This window comes from Neodiprion virginianus, chromosome 7 (genome assembly GCF_021901495.1).
Source record: "Neodiprion virginianus isolate iyNeoVirg1 chromosome 7, iyNeoVirg1.1, whole genome shotgun sequence".
NCBI classification, from domain to species: domain Eukaryota; kingdom Metazoa; phylum Arthropoda; class Insecta; order Hymenoptera; family Diprionidae; genus Neodiprion; species Neodiprion virginianus.
The window spans coordinates 21487899-21509839 of record NC_060883.1 but is presented as its reverse complement, the minus strand read 5'-3'; the positions used below and the strand labels follow the sequence as shown (position 1 = coordinate 21509839).

General features: G+C 36.4%; 1 protein-coding gene across 7 annotated transcripts in view; it reads right to left on the bottom strand.

Moving 5' to 3' along the window:
• The window catches only part of LOC124308521 (rho guanine nucleotide exchange factor 17), a 47556-nt gene that overhangs the window by 11593 nt on the left and 14022 nt on the right, over nucleotides 1-21941 (bottom strand). For 5 of the 7 annotated variants that reach the window (XM_046771303.1, XM_046771301.1, XM_046771302.1 and 2 more), the window contains exons 7-9: nucleotides 21619-21919; nucleotides 21206-21509; nucleotides 1841-1918 (exon numbers count right to left, since the gene is read on the bottom strand). In XM_046771303.1, the coding sequence (XP_046627259.1) occupies nucleotides 1841-1918; nucleotides 21206-21509; nucleotides 21619-21919 (683 nt within the window). The remainder of the gene's footprint in view (nucleotides 1-1840; nucleotides 1919-21205; nucleotides 21510-21618; nucleotides 21920-21941) is intronic. The other 2 variants (XM_046771305.1, XM_046771306.1) reach the window with 2 other exon arrangements.

Below are 21941 nucleotides of genomic sequence, written 5' to 3'. Positions count from 1 at the left end.
CAAATTATTTGCTGGCGAAACTTGAAGTAAAGAAATAAAACTTTCAAGCAACAACAAAGTTTCGAATGGTCGAAAAGCCGACGACTCATTTCCGAAATGTAAGATTACGAAAATTCAAGTTTCGATAAAGTAAAATTCGGAAAGTTAAAATATACTCACAAAACATAGTAAACGAGTGGGTGTAAAAAATGAGAAAAATCAAAAATCAGAATGACAAGGATTACGAACGTAAAAATATCAGAAATCAAAGACAAAGAAAAGTCAAAGTGATGAAATTTCACCGAGCCAGAAATTTACGGAACTGAAAATCTTGGATCATTCGGAATTTCGATGTTTCCGATTTTGTAATTTTCCCATTTTTGCACTCTCAAATTCGGTATTTCAACCCCGCCCCAATCCATCGATACTATGTATTAATGAACAAATGACTATACCATAAATTCGATCAGGTACATTAATTCTTTTGATAATGTTTCAAGCCGAATATCAACAATAAAAATGTTCCCGCATGGCGTCGCGGTTAAATTTTCCACAAACAATCTCCCGAGGCATCGGAATTCTCTGAAAAGTTTCACGAGAATGCAAACAGCTCGAGGAACCGACACTCGAGGAAACATAATTTCGTCTGCATCCTTCGAGTCGCGACGGGATAATCCAAACTGGGATTTATGGGAATGCGTCGAATTGAATTCGCGACACTCGGCGCAAGTTTGTCGCAAAGTGGAAAATCGGTTGGCGTTCTAGAATTAACCCTTTCAAACAGTCCGATAATTCATATTTCCTAACTCCTCTTTTTTCAGCAATGCGAGTAGACATCGTACACTGAATTTGTAACAAGTCTCCGCAAACGATCACACATATGGAAAATTAATGGCAGCATCAGCAGCAGCGGCACCGAGTTGCCAAATATTCTTTGAAGATTTGAACCAATTTATCGTTTACAATATAACGCGTATATATAATATTATACTCGGCGTGCATAAACGCGGGAAAATTTCAACAGCAATGTAGTGAAATCCATCTTGCGCGTATTCAATGGTTGTTAAATTTATTGTTTATAATATCGCGTATCAGAGAGAGAGAGAGAGAGAGAGAGAGAGACTCGGTCTGTAAACAGACTCAACTTTCCCTTAAATTCTATCGTATGTAGATTATTTTCGGCTTTATTCGGTTGTTTATAATTTTACCGGGCGAATAATTCGGTGCTTTTGAAATCAAGTCATTATCGAATCGAACAAAAATCATTTCAAACTTGTTGATGTTTTTTTTTTTTTTTTTTTTTTCTTACACGATAATATTCCCTTTTTCTCATATTTTCATCTCGTCCGATTTTATTACGTTGAAAATTAATTCGCGATATTTTCATCCTCGCGCCAAAATTACCTTTTTTATTTTATCATCCTGTACTTATTCGGTCAATTGACTTTACGAACTGCGTAGAGAAAAAGAAAAAAAAACTGTATCCACGCACATTTCTAATCGTAATTCTTGCCTTAATTTTATCCAACGCAAAAATCGTGTCCTCGGGTGGAAGAAACGTAATAATATCGTAAAACGCGAAATGATTCGCTTCCAATTTTCTATGCCAACAGTTATCGCGGTTGTTAATAAATTATCAAAAATACGCGCTAAGCTTCATCGAGCGTGAAACGCGTTGCGTTAATTTTTATTTCTCTCAAACCGGAGCCAAGATAATCGGTTATCTATAAATACGCGACGTAAAAGAAAAAAAGAAAAAAGATTTTCACACACAATGATGAAAAAACGACGACAGAATGAAAAATCATTGACAATCTTTCATTCGCCGACAATCGGAGAGGTGTTAAATTTGTCAGCTTACGTTGACTAGGATCTGAAGAGCCTCGACGTAGGATCTTTCCGTATCGTAAAGTTCGACAACGACGTGGGTTCTGGTATCCTGAAACAGATAATTACGAAAATCTCTTATAGAATATTAAGAATGCATAACGTGTGGAATTGGATTGTTAAAAAACATAATTTTAAAATTTTTTTACATATTATTCCTACCCTATTGGCGAATTGAAGAAAATAAATCGTCGCATGTACAATCGGTTTAAAAAAATATTACGTTTTCATTTTTCAGCCATTACTCGCGTTTTTCTTGCAAATTTAAACAAAAACAAAAATGAAAACATGAAAATAATTTGGAGGGTGAGACGGCGGAAGATCGTAAATTATTATTATTATAATTATTGTTTAAACAATCCAATGTACGTAGATCGGAGATTTAAACTTGTTGATATAAAATTTGGAGAATTTCTTGCCTGTCAGTTATAAAGCCGGATATATTTTCCCCGCGTATGGTAGATTCTCCGAAAGCGTATCGCATCTATATTAATATTGATCGAAACCTCGGCCAAATATAGCCATTCTCCGTGCCTACGCTTCGAATCCCAAGTCCGTAGGAGGTCGTTCTAAATAAGCAACGTTGCTGCGCATAAATTGATCGGTTTACCTCTCACACTCTGGTAACATTTATCCGCGTAATAATTGTCACATTCACGCTCATGGGATTCATTTTTTGATAAGAACTATAATGCGTAAAACAATCTTAACGCCACGTACGATTAGAATTATTTGAAAGTTGGAAAAACGTAAGTTTGAGAATCAAGCAAATTGAAACTTTCACAACCTACAATTTTACACACTTGTCGGAATTTTCGAAAATTAGGTTTCAATCGCCTGAAACTTCGTAACTCTTATCTAAGTCTAAAAAAATAATCCAACGCGACTCGATCGAATCGGCAAAAATCAATCGATTAATCGATTGTTTCGGATTTGTTTGAAACGGTGCGTTTGAAATCAAAATTTTTTATATTTCAGTACTCAGTCTTGATAGCGGAAATTTTTTTTGATAGTTAACAATTTCGTTTAAAATATTTTTCAATTTCGAGTAAATATATTCATCCATCTTTCGCTCGTTAATATCAAGCAAGTACTTAGTAAGTAAAACGATGACAATAATTGATACGCTGATCGCGTAAATTGATATCGCATCGCGTCGTTCATAGGAGTAAAAAACAAATACGTACGTATTGCGAGGAAAAATAATCAAGTTTGAAAAAATAAAACGATCAATCGAAAATCGATTATTTTTCGTCATTCTTAGTACATGTATTAATAACAATTGTTACGCGTCGGAACTGAAGGAAATGAAGAAAATAAAAAATATAAACAATGATAACAACAAGTGAAATTAAAAGAAAGGACCGTAAGAATCGTTCGGAATCGAAGGTAGCCAGAAATCGGAAATTAATTAAATATGTATATTACGTATATACGCGTATACAAAATTCATGCAGCATTCAACAAGACGCGGAAGCCGCGCGAGCAGCGATTTATCCTTGAATTTCTATAACGGTGTTGAATTTATTATACCAAGTGGTGTTTGATGCCGATGGTAAATTTAGAACGTTGACCGTAGTAAAAGTTGGCATTTATCATCAGGGTATGATCATGATCGTGATGAGCATTCGTGCGAAGCCGGCTTATGACATTTATACGAATACACGTGTATTTGTTGTTATATTATGTACACGCATATATACACCCATAATCATCCGGCATAAACAAATCGTCGTTTCGAATTGAGTTTTATCAAATTATGTACTCGATTTTATTTATATCACTCGCAGACATTGTAATATTCCAAATAATATATGCGACGTGTCGATTTGGATTGAATGAGTTTTGCCAAGAGGATCGTTTTGCAGAATTTACGAAAACGCGAATAGTAAGGAAAACCGACGAGCCGCGTCGTTTCTTCCTTTTTCTTTAAATTCTTCTTCACATCCGTTTTTAACTCAATCTCTTTAACGTAGAAATCAAATTTTTATCTGCACCATTCTTTAATCGGTTTCTTTTGGTTTTTTATTGTTATATTAGTACGTTTATCAGAAAAATCAACTAATTCTAACCTTTGCAGCTCAACTTAATTCGTTTGAATCAATTATTTTGATAAATGATATGTACATACGTTAAAAGTAAATAGAATTAATTTCAATCCGTTGATTTCGTGCGATAGAAAAAATGTTGTCTGTGTTTTTTTTTTCTTTGTTTTTTTCTTTAGTACAAGGAAACGAAGACGGAAATTTCGTTGCTGGAGATTATCGTTGAAAAAGATATTTGAAAAGTAGTAGATTACGCAATAAGGGAACGAAGTCGAAGATTGTTACAAATCGACTAATTGACTTTTATACCTGTGTTACATATATATGAAACTTTATTTCCGACTCAAATCTGGCCACATTATTGACTCAAAAGTATTTTCCTTTTACGAATAGGTGTGATCTATCAATCTAAAAACTATAATATCATTGACAGCTTATAATAAAAATAAAAAGAGATGCGGTTTGAAATGGGAAAGAAAGAATTTTCCCCGCAGATGAGGGGAATAAAGTAAAGAGGGAATAACATGTCACTTTACTCCCGCTTTTGAGGTAAGAAAAAAGTGAACATCACGGTTGAGTCGGGAATAAACGAATTAAAGAACGTTGAAATCGATGACGAAACTTTAAAAAACTGAACAATCGCAGAAAATTCCAAGAAGAATAAAAAGACGAAGAGGAGAAAGATGGAGAATATTGGAAAGCATAAAGAACCCACCACTCGTTTCGTGACATTCTCGTTATCCTCGCTATCTTCCGAAGGCTGACTGGCAAGCCTGCGTCCAACACTCATTGTCAACACTGTGTTTTCCTATTTTCAATTTCACAACGGTTCGACGGCACCATCGACGTTTCATCATAACAAACGAACATGCGATAATTAACTTCACACCCGAAATCGTAACTCGTCGCCTGAGAATTCATCCCAAAGTATAAGCGTTGCACTTGAATCCCGCGATTCCTCGTCACATAATCACTGATTGGCAACTTGTTGCTGTTTTTGTTTTTATTTATTCCTTATTTTTCCACAATACGCACCGTGTCAGATCAAACTCAGCGTTATATCCGCTGTTATTTCTCCTCCTATTCTCATCGTTAGGCAGGCCTCTGTTCTTCTATTATTATCTCACGAATACTCGCCGCTCTCCTCTCCACCCCCCACCCCACCCTCTTCGATTTTTCACAATTTGTTTATCCAACGATCGGCGCGTTGCAAACTAAATTCACAAGATACGCGTCAAATCGCCGCTGATTATTCGCCACTGAAACAATTTCTGGTTCAATCGGATTGCAGACAATGAAATTCGTCGCTCAAGCAATCGCACGATAATATTATCGTAGACCTGATCTATTCAAATATACACACCCGCAATACGTAAATAGCGACGGAACAATGCGATTGGCAAATCGTTCCCTTGTCAATTAGATACAATTTTTTACTCTCGAGATTTTGTTAATATTTATTTGATCCAATCGTCGAGCATTCGATGTGGAATTTTTTTTAAACAAGTTTAAAGACGGGACAATAAAATTGTACGAGAAATAATCAGGGGCAAATCCCATCGACGATTCGATAATCATAGGCGAATTTCGCTATGTGTGCTGATCGATAATTTATCGTTAGACTTTAAACGGGCTTTAAACAAACGGTCGGAAGATGAGCGAAGCTCTGTTCGTTAAACCGATAAATTACTTCTGTAATACGGCGTCAAGTATCGGACAGTCGTTCAGTTTCACCGTAAATTCGGCGCCCGGCTTTGGAACAATTTTCAATTAATATTATCGCGTAGATTACAAGGATACTCGCAGGTTCGATAAATCACGTTAAAAATATTAGGTACCAATTATTTTTTATAAGAGCTTCTCGACTTCACATCGTGAATAAGATAAAATTGTCTCATTTGTAAAAAATTCTTGTCACCGGAATAATTCCTCTCCTTCGACCAAATTTCTGATTTCTATTTTCACTCTTACGGACACTTGGAAATCGTTCGTCTAAAATTGATCCGTTTTTCTCAGCTCGTTCAAACCTCGACATCCGTGATATTTCATCGATCCGAATATCGCAGCACACTTACTTCCCAGAATTTTTCACCGTTTTACCGGAGCAGAAAATTTGGTCAAAGTGAAGAAATCGCGAAAAATTTTCACCGTTCAATTAAATAACTCTGAAAAAAAATTCTCCATTTCATTGAATACCGAAATTACTGTCATCGAATGTTTCACAACAAAAACCGATCGAATATCTTTTCGTTCCTAATGAAAATTCATTCGGTGTTTAAATCCGCGATCTCCGGGAGAAAAAAAAATAAAATTAATACATATATAGAATATAGAAAAAAATTGAAAACGATTCGCGATTGCATGTGGAAACGTATAACAATAATAATTTTCGTATTCGTACGAGTATCGTGAGGATTTTATTAATCCCTAAATTCACATGTGTTAAAATAAAAATCACTGCTGCAAAAAATTACAATTCGTGTTTAAAAAATATACGAGCGGAAGTTGGTACGGTTTGCAATCCAGTTTCGCGGGGTTCGTTCAGATTGATACGTTCCGAACTAACTAAGCTGGCCTTCCCCGCGGACCTCGCATCGAAGAACCTTTATTCCCCCGCCTCGCATGTAATATCTCTCAATTTTCTCATTCGTAGAGGAGGCTCGTCGACGTTAGTGTTCGTTTGTAGGTGAAACTGGTATCCAGCTCTAGGTACGCGATAGTGTAGTAGGTGAAAATCGCGCGTGTTGGTCGTGGAAAACCAAGGAGGAAACCACCCCCTCCTCCCTCCCTCCGTCCACCCAAGGATGGTATATATTTAGCCGAGTGACTAACGCCCTCCGCAACCTGTGCTTCGAAAAGCTCCGAGCTTTTCCCCATTCCACTTGAATTATCCTAATTCGGTTGATTCACCCACCAACCCCGCCCTCCCTTACCACCCTTCGCCTCATCCCGACCCTCTTGTAATACGCGGCATCGTTATCCTTCGCTAATTTTCTTTCGCCAACTTTTTCTTGCTTCGTTTTAAAAAAATAATTTTATTCCTTATACTCTCCTCCCACCCTCCCGACCCCCGCAATTACTCTCTCATTCTCGATCTTTTTTTCTTTTTATTCCTCATTACTCGTCTCCTGTTTTTTTTTTTTTTTTTCTCTTTTCTCATCTTACGAACATGTAGAGAACTAGTTTTTATAAATATATATTTTGAAGGATTTTTTTGCACGTTTTTGAGAGACGGAAGAATTTTCAGGAATATTGTAAAGAAATTGTTCTTGACGGTTATTTCTTTAATTCTGTCAATTATCGCGGATGGAATAAAACGCGATTAAAATCAATTATAATATGTTATCGTTTGTCGGAATTCAGAGTACATGTAATTCTGAATTATTCAACGGCTTATGTACAATTGGATAATAACGACTGATAATTATTGTCATGTTACGTGAATCGACTTGACTTCCTGTAACGATACAGCGTGTAGGCTGGTATTACGATAGCCTCGAGCATCTTGGATTTATTGATCTTTTATTATATAACTATATATGAGGCATTACACCCCTAACCGGCCTACGTCTGGCCCTTACTATCAATTATTTTCTTTATTTTTAAGTATGGCGTAGATCGGAGAGTACGAAAAAATTATCCCTTTAGTGCTCCCAAAAATGCAGGAATCCAATTTTCAAATGTACAGTCCTAAACGATTAGTTTTTAATTTTATTTCGTAAATTCTTTGTTGAAAAACAAAAATTTTTTAAACCAGGATGAAAGTGTCAAGCCATTGGTTTAAAAAGATCAAATTGAATATAATGTTTTGAAAACAACAATTTACATTTCACACGTTTTTCCTCTCTTTTCAACTACTTGTTACGCTTGGTGTAGTTTCTAAACCAAAAAATGCAAGAAGTGAGAAAAATCAAATTAAATATGAATTTGTATTATTTAAATTTACATTAAATTCGATATTTATGAAATTTCAATTACTTGTTTCGCCTTTACAGCTTGTAAACCAAAATCTTGCCCACTTTCACCTTGATCTAAAAACTTTCGTTGCTAAACAAAGAATTTATGAAAAAAATTAAAGCCAATCAATTGGGGTTATTCATTCGAAAATAGTGTTTTCACATTTTTGGGATCAGTAAAAATCAAATCCGTGATCGAAAAAAATCTGAAACTCTGTGAAAAATGTTTGTTCTTATTTTTTTGTACACGCTGCACCGCGCTTTAAAAAAAAAAAAAAAATCAACGTTTACGCGAGGGTCTGAAAGTTAATATTCATCGTCGACGAGTTGTTGGCCTTTTAATTATTAAAAAAGAAAAATTGAACTATTTCAGAACCGAAATGAACTAACGAGATAAAAAAATACACGTTTCGAAACGAGGTCGATTCTTTCATTTTTACACGTGTATTTGGACAGCGAGACTCGGGTTTGTAGACGAAAAAAAAAAAAAAAAAATTGTCACGTCGCGTACGGCAAGAGAATAAAAAGAAAATAGAGGCGTTGGAAAATCATCGAAGAATAAGAAGTGTGTTGTTACATACGAATCGTTATACGCAAACAGGTATTGAAAAAGAATCGGATGAAAATACAGCTGAATTGATCCTTGAACACACGCGGATGATCCGCGTTGCTCCGAAGTCGTTAACACTATTCGCTTGTGTATAACCTGTCTTTTATAGCTTGTATATACAAATAAAAATTAGTAGAGTCGTTAGTTTTCATTTGATAACGAAACCGGGGCTTCAATCAAAACTTCGCTATACTTATCCAGCTCCTTTTCATCCTTCAACCAACGACCATCGATCCTCTGCCTCATCATTTATTCATTCGCTATCGAATTCTTACGTAATCAATATTCACTATCCGCGTATAAAAATAAACTTTGTACCGATCGATTTTCAGTCAAATTTTTTCATTCCTCAATCTGCGATCGATAACGGGGAATTGGAATATTTAAAAAAAAAAAAAAGAAAAAGAAGAAGAAAAATAACCGACAAAAGAACGATGCTCTGAAATCTAATTTCAGTAAATATCACATCGTGTATATGTTTTACAGTAACGCGTTATAGACAGAAATATGGATTAACCAACTTTGCACAGCAACAAGTTACTTCAAATCCGTACACATTCGACACGTATACATACGCTAATGTTACTTGCATATAAACACACGCAAATATCGTCAATTGTTCAACGCAACGAACGCTGTGACAAAGTTTTTTGCACAAGTCGATGAAATAAAAAAAAAAAAAAAAAAAAAGCAGCAGCAACGTAAGTTGTACATTTTTTTCCTTCCTCCCCTATACTTGAATTAGCTAATCAAAATTTTCCACCAAGTTTACTTTTCGCACAGCACGACGACGTGTTTTCTTTTTACTTTCCACCTTCGCAAGCGATCGTTAATTTTCATTGCCGTATTTTTTTTTCTTTTTTATTTTACATCTCAGTTTCTTACGAATCTTGGAATTCCTACATCGTTATACCTTGCATTGGTTTGTTGATTACTTTTTTATTTTTTGTTTTGTTTTATTTTTTCTTCTTCGTTCCCTCTTTCATTCGTCTATTCCTTTTTTTTTATTTTTTTTTTTGCTCGCCTAATATCGCAACAGCGCGGAAAAAAAAAAAAAACCAAACGTCGACAAACGCGGGAGGAAGTTTGAAATATGCCGCAAACGGTGAAAGAACAAACGGCGAAATGATAAAAATAAAAAAAAACTCGACGGGACCGGCGAACCTTCGTTACTTTCTAGGCGTCGCGACGCGTCGACTGGCGTCCCGACGCTCGCGCGTTGCTACTCCGAGGGGTTGATCGATGCCTTGCGTAGTGCAATACACGCGAGACAAGCCCGAGAAAGCCAAAACCTCGGACGCCGGCGCGTTTCCGCACGCCTCGAACACGCAGGTGAAAACGTTTGCGAAAAAAAAAATTTGCCACGTCGCGACGATTTTTCCACAACTATGATCTATCGCGCGAAAAAATTTATGTGAACGTGAAACATAACGGAAAGCGAAAAACGGTGAGATTTTCGATGTTATTAGCCGTGTCGTGGATTATTTAAGGGTGGATTTCGAACCGTTTAATTTTTTCACCATTTTTTGCAAATTTATATATACATATGTATATTTTTTTTTTTTCTAGGGTTACTTATTATTAAGGATGTACTGACTATATATATATATATATTCTCAATCAAAAGTGAGCGTCGTCAACAATATTGATGAACTATATGATAAGATAAAAAAAATAAACCACAGTAAAGGCGATAAGAAGATTAAATTTGAATAATAATAATGCCCAAGAGTTGTCGATAAATTGTTTGAACGAAACGTTGTTTAAGAAATTTTCAGGGAGTGTGTTTATCTTTCTTTATTTTGATTTTTTGTTTTTTTTTTTTTTTTGTTGTAAGAAATAAAATAAAAAATAATTGTGAATGAGATTACTCTTAGGATGTTTATCGAAATTGTGTGATAAAGAATTTTCTTTTTTTTTTTCTTTACCATTTCTCCGTCCCCGCGTTTCCGTTCTTTGAAATCCAGTCTCGCCTCTGCGAGGATTATAAGGTATACGTATATCTATATATATATATATATTATACATCACTCGGATATGAAACCGGTGAATGTGTAAATGTGTATAAAAAAGCGAGAGTTCGTTGCCGTTGCGTAATCTTTGAATTTACCATAGGGAAACCGCAAGAAACGAAAGAGAGAGAGAGAGAGAGAAGAAAGAGAAAAGAGAAGAAAGAGACCGAAACAAAAAAAAAAAAAAAAAAAAAAAAGAAAAAAAAAAGAAAGAGAAAAAAAAATGATTCGGTAACAATAATATTTGTAGCCTTCAACGGGCTGCACCTGCTTCGAAATAGCACTTAAATTCTTGCCTATATACCTAGATTATGTACACGTCTATGTATAGTATGTATATGTATAAAATATAATAGCGCCTAGGGGGCGTGATCCAAAGTTACGAAAAAATCCGGCCAAAGTATCGTAGTGCGCAAAAAAAATCCCTTTTCCGTGGGAAGAGAAAATTAAAAAAAAAGAGCAATTAAGGAAAAAAAAAAAAAAAAAAAAAAAAACCACGCTGTCCTCAATTCGTTTCAACGAGATCCCGGGTCAGCGATTCTCTCTGATTTTCTTTTCTCTGGAAAAGCGCGAAAACCGCCTCTCCTCTGGCCGGGCCACTTGAACGTGATGATAATACAACCACTCGCAGACTTCACTTTAATATTCGCTTCCCCTCACCTATTATTCTCGCTCAGTCGGCGTTTTTCTATTACGCGAAGATCTCAAGTTCGCCAATTCAATTTTCCGCAATTCACGAAGCGAAATAATGGGAATTTGAATCTGATTACGTAACCTGTTTCACGCATGATTGGTTCTCTTTTGATTTAAACCCTCCTCAATCATCGATGCCGATCAACCGATTTACCCGATTCGAGAAATTAATTTGAATACGGTGAAATTATTTTTTTTTCTAAGATGGAAATTGTCTCAGACCTAGGTATACCATTTTTATATATATATATTTTTTTTTTTGCTCCATCACCTTTGCCAATTCGAAACTTTTATTCACGGGTCGCAGTACTTCCGTTTTATAAGACCGATTTCTTACACACTAGAAATTACTTAACGGTTCGCCAAGTCGAAGCGATTTTTTGCAGTACATATAAAATTTAACCCTCTATTTAGCGTGTCTGTTTAGTAGTCCAGTCAAAATGAGTCTGAGTTAAAAATAATCGGTATACGGCTGAATTTTTGTGTACAGGGATTTTCGGGCCTCAAAAACTTAAGTCTGACGTAATTTTCGAAAACACTAAAATTCGATGTTTTATGCGTTTTTCACAAAAACTGCTATCGATAGATGAAAAATAACTTGACCATCGTGTGAAGCGGAAAATTCTACATCGAATTAAGTCCCGATATGTCGGAAACGGAGTCGAATTAACGAGTTAAAAAAAAAGACATTGTTTAACCAAAATTCCCCAGACGTAAGTAGAATTTCTTTTTTCTCAGCTCGTTAATCCGAGACTCCGTTTCCGACATACGAGGACACAATTCGGTGTAGAATTTTTCACTCTACGCGATGATCAAGACAATTTTTATCTATCGATAGCGGTTTTTGAGGAAAACGCAAAAAAAAAACGTCAAATTTTATTATTTTCCCAAAACGCCGGCTGTGCAACTCAAAAATGACATCGAATTTCAGTTCCCGAGAGTCGGGAAAATCCCTGAACAAAAAAATCGCCACCGTGTCCCGAATATTTTTTACTCGGACCTATTTTGACTGGACTTTAGCTTACCAGTTTCTATCTATACAGCAATTCCTCAAATATGTCGAAATACCTGATTAATGTATCTTAGTGAGAATGAAATTAATATCAAGATCGGTATACGACAAATACAATAGATCCGACAGTCATTAATTGTTGCGTAATTCGAAAATTCTTTAACGGCTTATCATTAACGCAACTGTGACGTAATTAGTAACGAGGATAATCGGTTCATCGGTTCGCATATATGAGCCTGCAGTGTTGCATAAGACCAATTTACCATCGTCGGTCATTGAGATGAAAGATTTCATCGGCTTTATTGCTTGATCCGACTACGCGTTTCCTATTTGCATTTTCAATTTTTAACCATTTATTTCCCCTTCAATTATCGCTCTTCTAAATCCCGAGTTTCGAAGTCGGTCTGCGATAAAAAAAAAAAAAAAAAAAATAAGAAAAAAGAACCAAAAAGAAGAAGAAGAAAAAAAAAACCACAACGAATGAGTTACGTGAAAAATTGATAAGCGATAACGAAAAAAAATTTGTCCAATTCAATTGAATATTGAAAACCATGTAAAATGGACACCTACATTTTTCAACTCAACCATAACGCAATATACATGCAACGTACACCGATTCCTGATTATTATTATGCATCGGCATATCGTATCACAGGTTATACGTACATACACCGGAGACGCGTTATCATTTATTTGTCGGAACAAACTTACCGCGATTATAATAATAAACTGCCGATAAAAGGTACGATATATTGTCTATTTTTGGAACGCGAGGTTCTGCTTTTCGCACCTTATGCATACACACCACTGCATGTGTATGCCTCGGATACACATACCAGAACTGATTGTTTCCTAGCTACCAAACGTACGGTAAACTGAAACGGGACGTCGTCGACGTCGTACGGTATATACTCGCATTTTATATTAATGTGTATGCGATACCGTGAATATAGTTGTTCGCGTTACGGGACGAAATGAAAATGACCGACCTCGAGGCTAGATTAGAGAACTGGGGAAAGAGAAGAGAGGTGAGAATAAAAAAAAACAAAAACGATGTTAGAAAAATAAATAGACGGCAAAATAATTGTGTAATAAATTTTTACGAGACTCGAATAAGTGTATAATCAGGGTGGTTTTTTTTTTGTCGACTTTTTTTTTTTTGGTACGTACCCTTCGAAAAGTTAGTTTTTTTGTTGATTTTTTTTTTTTTTTTTTTTCCCACTTTCATATACAAAATTTGATTATCTACAAAATGAAACCAAAAACAGCTTCCCAATTTTGTATAATTTTCGAGATATTTCTGTTGAAGTGTTCGGAAAAATTCAAACCGGATAAGTCAGCTTTTAAAATTTTGCTACCGAGTTCCGGTTTCACGAGACTTCGTTTGAGGCTATAAGCTGAGAGAACGAAAAAAAGTTGAAAAAATAAAAACCACCCTGATATGTATACATTGTTCTTTCTCTCTCTCTCTCTCTCTCTCTCTCTCTCTCTCTCTCTATCTTACAACGAAAAAATCATGAGAAATAAAAAATAAGAAAATCCACTCAAATCTCCAAGTAATCTCTGTATATCAATCGATCTATTGTTAATAAATTTCAGATGATTTATAACAAATGCCATATTATTCAGGGTAAAATGAAACGACCTGTTGGATATCAATTCCCTTTCCTCGAAAAAAAAAAAAAAAAAAAATAACATTTCGCGGGGAGAAACAAAAATAAAAATTAAAAGATTTTTTTTCGGTATTATTATAGTTATGATATACATAGACAAGCATATTATAGCTGCGGTTGTTCTAAATATAAATCAACCAAGAGTGTATAGTTTCATTTGAGGGGCGAAGCGGGGGGTAGAAAATTTGCCTCAGTGACGTAGCCACCTGGTGGGCGACGCCGGAAGTTAACACCTGCGTCAAGCTGCCGGCGTCGCGACGCTTCGGCGTTTTGGCGGACGAAATTCCTTCGGAATGCCTTATATCCGTTGTTTCTTCATTTTTCCACGTGAGAAAGGCGATGTTTAAATTTGGATTAGGTATAATTTTACTCCGCGCAATTCGATTTTTTACACACACTCCGTGGATCGATTTTTCCAAATTATTGTACGCGAGATCACGTTTCGGATGAAAATATGATAATATGATAATACGAGAGTGAAAGCACGATTAAAAAAACTGGTAGGTTAAATGTCGACACTATTTTATTAATTTATCAATATAAAAAATAATCGTACGTTGAGTATTCATTTTTTCAGAAGACATTTTTAAGAGTGCATAAATTGGAAAACATGAAAATTTAAACAAAATCTTAGAGATCGATTGATCCTTTACTTCGAATTGCTTCGAAATAATTGAAATTTTAGTAAATTTCGTGCGATTTCAATTTAAAAACCACGTATTGCACTTTTGCATAATCTGTATGGAATTTACTAGTATATTGAAAAAAGAAATTTATTGAATTTTCAATCAAAATTAAAATCGTTTGCTAAATTCTAAACCATCGACTATTGTCTCGTTACGAAGTTGTCAAAAGGTATCGACTTTTGGCCAATAATGAGCAGCCTTGTCCTAAATTTCTGCAGGGTGAATAACGAAAGGATGAAACATGATAAAAGCACTGAAATTGTTCGAGTTCAAGGCGATCCGATGATACGCTGCACGGGAAAGAGAATGCGAATAAAAAGCATAAGTAGAAACAGCATCAGACGCTTTTATCCGTTGCAATTTAAGCAATGCAATCCGTACGTCGACAGGCGCCCCATTAAATTATTATATCAAAACATATTTTTGCAATAACGATGTATTTACCAAGACGCCCCGTCGCGTCGCGTGTTTAGTCTGGATATCAAACTCAAACTCCGACAAAGACGACGTTGTGTCGCATCTGCAATATAATTTAACGCAAAAAATCACAACGGAAAATCATCGGGATTCGTAAATGTAAAACTGCAGGTTTACTCACTGGCTTAAGGATTTAAAAAAAAATAAATAAAATAAATGAAATAAAAACACGTCGATTTACAAAATTTACATCTTCTTTTCACGTGGATATCGGAAGAACAGGGTAGGATTTTTGCACATAATAATTGTACGAAGTTTTACGAAATTTCAGTTCTTCTTTTTTTGAATAACGTCAATTGACAACGGATTTATTATTATTAGTACAAAGAACTGTGTTTCTTTCAAAACGTCGCGGGTCGAATCTCAAAATCTATTCGTACGATTGACTTGAAATTTGGACACGTACTTGATTATTAAATTTTTTATAGAATTACCGAATAGTTTTAAAAAACTTGGAAAACTCTGAAATTGGTGAGCTGATGAAAAAAAACGTGCGATTTTCGTCGAAAAAAACACTACCGTTATCGTTTCTTATTAACAAATTGATGAACACTTTTCAAAACCATCCGGTGATTCTATAGAAAATGTTGTAATCAAGGACTTGTTCAAACTTCAAGTCAATCGGACGAATAGATTTCAAAATTCGATCCACGCCGTTTTGAAAAAATTAATTATTTGTATCAAAAATAATTCTGTTATAAATGGATATTCATCAATAATAAAAAAAAAAAAAAAAACGAAAACTCCTTAAAACCTTGTACTAATTAACCATGTGTAAAAATTCGACCCTTTCGTTCGAATATCCTCGTAAAAAAATGTAAGAAAATCGATTTGTTTATGGACCAAATCCTTAAAGTTAGTATCTTGAACGAGAAATCCGTAATTCAACTGCTTCCCCGATTTTCACATCCAGATACGCTCTCGTCTCGGACAAAAAAGAAGAAAATGCGTCTCGCCAAATTATCGCATCTGTTAAAAATGGTTACCGCACTTAATAACTCGGGAGAAAATGACAACCTGCAGAATTTTATATCCACACCTAAATTTTCATCAAACCGTCAAGAAATCAGACATTTAATCGTCAATTTCGTAAATTTTGATTCGACTTCATTGAAAATTAATCTTTCAAACCGCGAGATTTTATCGCAAATGCAAATATCCAGTAATTTTTTCCAGAGTCATTTCGGGGCTACCTTGAGAAAAAAATAAAAAAAATAAAAAAAAAAAATTAAACAACAAACCTGCAGAAGAAGAATAACGTCAACAAATCGAGGAGAGATTCTTCATCCATCGAAAATCGAACCAGCTGAGAATCTCACGAGGTTTTATAAACCGCGACCCCCGAAATTGAGGCTGTGATCCGAATATGTGATCTATGTATAGATCCTTGAGTGCACTACTAGACGGGCATGCTTCGGGAGATTGTACACTCAAATATTTCCTTTAGCCGACGATAGCGTAACGTTTGGAAAGTGCTTATATTATATATACCTACCTACATGCATATATATATATAATATATATACACACACATATATGCATATATACAAATAGAATTCACGAATTTTTTATGACGAACTTGCATGTAATATATCAGCGTTGCCAACCTATCAGTAGAATATTTCTACAAATGGCGCCAAAACAATTCTTCAGATTTCTTTGTCAGATTTCTTGACTGCGCCGCGATAATTCATCATATTTCATTTTACGTTATGGACAATTTTTCTACAAATATGTAACGATAATTACCGCAGGAGGTAACACGGACAGATTTATATTCTAGAATCTAAATTTTAAGTGTAAAGATATAAAGAACTTTTACTTGTATAATATGTTTTTCTTTATAATATTTAATGCCACAAAACTGTCGAGTAAAGTGCGTTTGAAAATTACGGATGCTATCGAATTGCCGGATATTTTCTTAGGCACCTCACAATTGGTCGATTTTTGGTCTGTTGTTCCGATTTCACAGATCATATTTAGAGATTTCGTTATCGGTCTCGAAATTTCGTCAGACATCGTGAGATTTTCGACAGATTTCGGCCTAAGCGAGAATATTTCTTAATAAAAAAACGATCGATTTTCACTTTTCTTTCAACGGACTCTAAATTTCTTTAGATTTAAAATTAAAAAAAAAATTTTAATTTAAAATGTGAAGTTGTGAAATACAGTCGATCCTTCAATTCACCAAAAAGAAACAATTTCTCAAAAATTTCGTTCATAATTTATGCACAGCTGTTCTGATTTTAATGAAAATTGTTATTCTCGCTGTTGTTATATCATCGATACATGTATCAACGCTCCTTGGAAATACTCGCGGAAATTTGGCAGTAATAATAACAACACCAACAACAACAATAATTATCGAGACGATGGGGGGACGAGGAGAACTCGACGCTGTCTATTCGTTCGTCTGTCCAGCTGGGCTTCGGGCCAAAATAATATAAATTTATAATCCAAATGCCCAAAAATAAACTTTCGGGTGCTTGGAACGATGCATTCGGGCCTGCTTGGCAATCCCTGAGGAATTCGATCGATAACTTAATTTACGAATACGTAGGGTTTTCACGTACATATGTATAATGTAATAGATATGTTGTAATATTACAAATCGCTTCAAAATATTCCCTCCACACGCGGCTTTGCGCAATATTTTGAGGTCGCTTTTCAAGACGCGAATCTTCTTTACTCTTACCTCCAGCCTCGCTTCTTACAAAAATTGGAAGGGAAGAATTTTTTATACTGACAATTTTGCGGAAAAAAGAATTGGCGTAAGATACATGGCTATAGACATGAATATATCTTTGTTTTACTTCCATTGTCGATTGTTGTGCAATTTAAATAAATTTTATTATATGTTTTTAATTCGTTTGTTGCAGAAGTAAATTTGAAATTCAGATTAAACATTCAAACTCTCCAAATATCCGATCTCCTAGTAATTTTTTAAATTTTTGTTCATTTATTCTAATTCGTTTTTTATCTACAATTCGATAATCTGAATTTTATACGTATTGACATGCAAGCAATGAAGTTTCAGGATTCACAATATTTTCGCAGCGAGTATAACGATTATATGCGTATGAACGTATTGTACATGTATTTAATATACACGTGCAAATCAGCTATGCAAAAAATGTGTTCAATCAAAAAAGAATGACGGAAAAAAATCGGAGAGACGTATCAATAACTTGCAGTCAGCAGTTCCGATTTCCGGTGCGCTGCGTTTCCTGATCACGCACATTGCACGCAAATAATATTATTAATAATAACAACAATTATAACAGTTAAATGCCAGTCGCGTACAATCGTGGCGGAAAAAGTGTTTTGCGTCGGTATAAAAATTGAAGAACAAGAATAAAAAACAGAAAGATCGCGATGTTCAATTTCAAAAACGTGAAACATTCATTTCACTAAATCTTAAAATTCATTGAGTCGAAATATTATGAATAGAAGAGTTGAAACGTAGAAGAGTACAAAGATACAGAAGACCAAAGTATGCGATGGTCGGAAAAGTTGGAAGACAAAAAAAAAAAAAAAAAAAACACAACCATCGCAAAAACGAAGAAACAAAAGCTGGAAAAAATGAGAAAAAAAAAAATTGCGAAAAAATTCTTGACGTAGGTGTAAATACGCGTTCAAGTATACAAGTTGGTGTATAACTAGGCGCCTGTCGGGATTCGCAGGCCTTACGCAAGGTCGGAAAATTGCGTCAAACGGAGCCGCGGGGGGCGGTAAAAAAGAAGGAGGGAGGAGACAGTTGGCGACCGAGTGAAATCGTCGCTTTGGGCCGCGGTTCGGTTTTCTGATGCTTTGGAAAACGGCGAGACGCAGATGTGCTGTCTTTGCCGTCGCGTCCCCAGGTATAAAGTACATCTTTGGCCCGGAATATCATCGTCTCGATTCGCCCCCGCGTCTGCATGCCCGCCACCGGCTCTTGGGACAAAAAGAGACGTGGGGCGGGGTTGAAATTCCGAATTTTAAAAGCTCCGAAAGCGCCGAATTACGAATGATCCAAGATTTTCAGTTCCGTGAATTTCCGGCTCGCTGAAACTTTATTTTTCAAAATTTTTTGTCCACCGGAACTTTACTTTTCGAAACTTTGCTCCGTCGTAATTTGAATTTTCGGAATCCTGTATTACGGAACTTTGAGCCGTCAGGTTTCCGACCATTCGAAACTTTGTCGTTTCATAAAAGTTAGGTTTCTTCACTTCAAGTTTCACCACCAAATAATTCGGAACTTCAACCTCTACCCCAAAGTCGTGATCGATCCCTCCGTCGACGGACTTTAGAGACCGACCAAACGGCAACCGGCGCCGATCTCATCCGACGTCGAGATATCGTCGAATATTATTAGATTATTACGTGCCGCGTTGTGTCTCACGGCTTGCACCCAAATCCCGATCAAGTAGGACGATCGTCACCTCGTTTTGCTCTCTGCTGCGTCGAAACTACTTTCGAAGCGCGTTTTTTCGAAGGTTGAACGTTCCGGAAGGTTTGAATTATCAAATGCTCGATACCCCGAATGGTAACAATCAGTGATCAGGAACAATTTGTGCAAGGTATATAAATTTTTTAACGTATACCTTGGACAATCTCGGATATTGAACACTGCTCGAGTATATAAAGTTCGTCAGAATCGCAATAAATATTTGCGAATAAGTAATAAGTAACGAATAAGAAGCAGGAGGGAAAAAAAGAAAAAACTCGCAGAGAACCAAACTGATGTGTGATTTTTCATCCAAGCGTAACTTAAACTTGCACTGAATCGGTTTCTGTTTATCCACGTGTACTCCCCCTCCCCGCCCCCCTCACCCCGCTACTTCCGTTTTTTTTTTTTTTTTTTCTTTCTCTTCAACTTCTTCTTCATCTTCGGATTACAAATAACACCGAGCACTTTGGTTTCCTTGCGAGCTGCGCTGCAGCGATCCATGTACCTATAATATCTGCAGAGACGTTCGATCCAATTCGGTCTAACGCGTATTACGCAGCTGTGCGTCACATTCAAACGATGCCACAGAAGCGTGGAGATGCGCCCTTAACGATTTGTCGCGGCGCGAGTTTTCTATATTCTGTCTTTCCCGCCACTCAGTTTTAAAGCGAGTTTAAGGAGGTCATCTAGTGCGAAGGCTGTCCATTGGAATAGAATTTATCATAATTTTCGCATTATATTTATTGATATTTAAACAAACTTTGTGATTTTTATCGAGATGAAATATTGAATATAACCTAATGTATACTGCCTAAAAGCGACGTAAGTAAAAAAAGTGTAGACACGATATCTCAAAAAGCACTCGACCAATCCTGCTCAAATTTTTACAGCATGTTTATTATACATATACCTACCGCGTGAACTAGGATAATCATCATTGCTTTGGTAATTTTTGTTTCACCATATAAGCAAATAGAAAAAAAATGCGATGTCAAATTTTTTTTCGTAAAACCAATCCTACCACAGAATTCATGATTATCTGACAGACCCGGTGTGTTCTCCAAGGTTAAACGACACGATTCGATCTTGAAAAAACAGACGAAATTGATTTAGCTTCTAGTTCACCGGTCGCAAAAAATGAATGAAAAGAACATAGCTCAAAATCAGGAGAACAAGAAACCCTCAGAGGCAATAATGTGAGTTCGTTACGAGCGTGCCACCGAATAAAGTCGCTCCACATCAACATGATGTAAAGAAATAAGGTGCCTCAGAACTGAAGACCGATTTCGCTCAGTATGCGTTTATATCCAAAATGACGTAACAGAAATAATGTAAATAGGTTACTTAAGGTTACTTATTTATTTCCGTATAATCTGTTTGCTGAAAATGTCAGTTTCTGCAGTCAAAAGTTGCAAAAATAATTATATGAACGGTCCACATCCAGAATCTTCTTTTCCAAAATTCCAGCTAACCAAAATTCCCCTTTCCCAATATTGTTATACGTTTATTAATGTCCGTACAGTCATTTATTTATTTATTTATTTGGTAATATTTTATCCATGGGAATTTTTTCCACGGTGGATTTTTTCTGGGGGATTCTAGACGGTCACCGACATCAACATAAACACTAATGAACAAAATGTGAAGCCTACATAACGTCACCTTGGATATGTTTTCTGACTGGTTTAACTAAACAAGTGTATGCATGTGCATTGTTCCGCAAAACAAATCAACTATTAGACTCACATTTCGATGAGTTGTCGGTGCGCGCGCAACACGTTCAGAAGAACCCCTCAGCAACTCAGCGAGGAGTTCGGGACTGGGTCCAGGAAGTCCTTCGAGTTTGCTGGGGCTGGACGTGGTCCTGTGATGACAGGGAGTTGGCGGTTCCGAGCCGCTGTTGGTTCCGGCGCTATAGGAGAGGTTGGCCGACACCTTGCGTCTGGGTCTCAGACCCCCGTCCATCAGGCCGATATCCGGGGTTCTAGGCTTCGCCATTTCGGCCTCAAGCATCTGCCCGTAAGGTCCGCGCAGCGGTCGCTTGCTGTACCTGGGTAAAAAAAAAAAAAAAATTAAGATGTGGAACCTATCGACCAAAACTTGATTGGAGAACCTCGAGGTTTTGGATGGGTCATTTTTATTTTACAAGAATCCTTTACCTCCGTGGCGTTTGGCCTTCGCAGTCGGAAAGGTCGCTCGGTGTCGCCGGGACGTCGTCCCGCTCCTCGCTGCTCTGAGCAGCGAGTTTGTTTCTGTCGGCATCCGAGGGTTCCGGCCACTGCGTTATGTAGACACCTTTTCGACGCTTGCTCGTGTCGCCTCGGTATCGTCGAGGCTTTCCCGGCGATGAAGCCTCCGACGGCGTTTCCGACGGTGCCTCGCTGCCTTCGCTCGCCTGACTCAACCGTGGCTCCTCTGGCGGTGGCGTCACTATAACTTCATGCGGCTCGATCTTAGAGTCTGAGGAAAGGAGCGCGGATCG